This window comes from Arachis hypogaea, chromosome 1, assembly GCF_003086295.3.
Source record: "Arachis hypogaea cultivar Tifrunner chromosome 1, arahy.Tifrunner.gnm2.J5K5, whole genome shotgun sequence".
Lineage (NCBI taxonomy): Eukaryota > Viridiplantae > Streptophyta > Magnoliopsida > Fabales > Fabaceae > Arachis > Arachis hypogaea.
The window spans coordinates 26,704,034-26,705,536 of record NC_092036.1 but is presented as its reverse complement, the minus strand read 5'-3'; the positions used below and the strand labels follow the sequence as shown (position 1 = coordinate 26,705,536).

General features: G+C 33.1%; 1 protein-coding gene across 1 annotated transcript; it reads left to right on the top strand.

The window, feature by feature from the left end:
- The first annotated feature begins 420 nt into the window (after positions 1 to 420).
- LOC112762754 (probable histone H2B.3) lies at positions 421 to 969 on the top strand. Its single transcript, XM_025808821.3, has one exon. The coding sequence runs from the start codon at positions 452 to 454 to the stop codon at positions 887 to 889; it is 438 nt and encodes a 145-aa protein (XP_025664606.1). The 5' UTR covers positions 421 to 451; the 3' UTR covers positions 890 to 969.
- Positions 970 to 1,503: the final 534 nt, after the last annotated feature.

Here is a 1,503-nt window from a genome sequence, read left to right as displayed (position 1 = left end):
ATTATATTTAATTATTTATTCTAATTAACAACAATATATTATCGACAAAAATCACTTTTCAAATGTTTGTTATAAATATAATGTAAAATAATATCGTGAATCGCACAGATGGCGATCCAATGAACACAAAAATGACAAAGATGAAAATTCAAAGTTCAAGTTTAGTGAAAAAGAAAAAAGAAGAAAGAAACTCTATAAACCCGGTACAAGAAGCACTAGTGTTGAAAATTATAACGCATAATCTCAACTATAAATAAACCAAATCAACAATCAACGAAATCAAATGCTCTACGTCACTGTTCATTTCTAATCCGAACTAACCCCCAAAATTATATATGTAGATCCACCTTCTCTCTTTTTCCATCACCACACATTTCATTTTTTCCATTCACGTCTTTTTGGAGAACGTCAAACCGAATCCCGATTTCAATTTTTTCTTTTCCAAATTTCAATGGCTCCTCCAACAAAGGCAGAAAAGAAGCCTGCAGAAAAGAAACCTGCATCAGAGAAATCACCATCTGCGACCATAGCGGTAGAGAAGAAGCCAAAGGTAGAAAAGAAGATAACAAAAGAAGGAGGGAGCGACAAGAAGAAGAAGAGGGTGAAAAAGAGCGTTGAAACCTACAAGATCTACATATTCAAGGTTCTGAAGCAGGTTCACCCTGACATTGGGATCTCGAGCAAAGCCATGGGGATCATGAACAGCTTTATCAATGACATCTTTGAGAAGCTCGCTCAAGAAGCTTCTAGATTGGCTAGGTATAACAAGAAACCAACGATCACTTCTAGGGAGATCCAAACTGCTGTACGGCTTGTCCTCCCTGGTGAGCTTGCGAAGCATGCTGTCTCTGAAGGCACAAAAGCTGTTACAAAATTCACCAGTTCTTGAATTTGGTTCCACTACTACTCTCTCTTTGATCCCTAAATTGTTTATCATTCAATTAGGATTTTCTTTGGTTGTGATTAAAAATAGACTTTTACTTTTAAAATGAAATTATGTTGAGATTGTAGATGTAATGTTAAAGATTTGGTTGTTAATAGAAAAGTTAATGTTGGAATAATTAAATAAACTTGGTTTATTTATCAAAATTGATTTTTCTTCTTTCCTTGTTGTTGTTACGTGTTCCCCACAAATTTGAATTTTTCATATAGTTGTCTTTATAATTTTTTATGGTACATTGAAAATGAGTTTTGTGTGTAGAGTTAATTATTCTTGACTGTGATTACTAGGTAGAAAATTGTGATCGATTAACAAAGTAAAAGTCTTGATTCCATTTTATTTTTTAACAGTTAAGACCTTTTTCAAAAGTAAACAAGGAATGTTATATTAAAAATTGAGCTTTTACAATGCCTATATTAAAATAGGTTATGAGTTATGACTTTTCTATGTGATTTTGCAATTGTGTAGTTGAGGTAATAAGCAAACACTTCATCTCACTGTCATCATGCGACTGTTTCCTTTTTTGGATCCTCCCCACTATATAACGACTAAATGATAACACA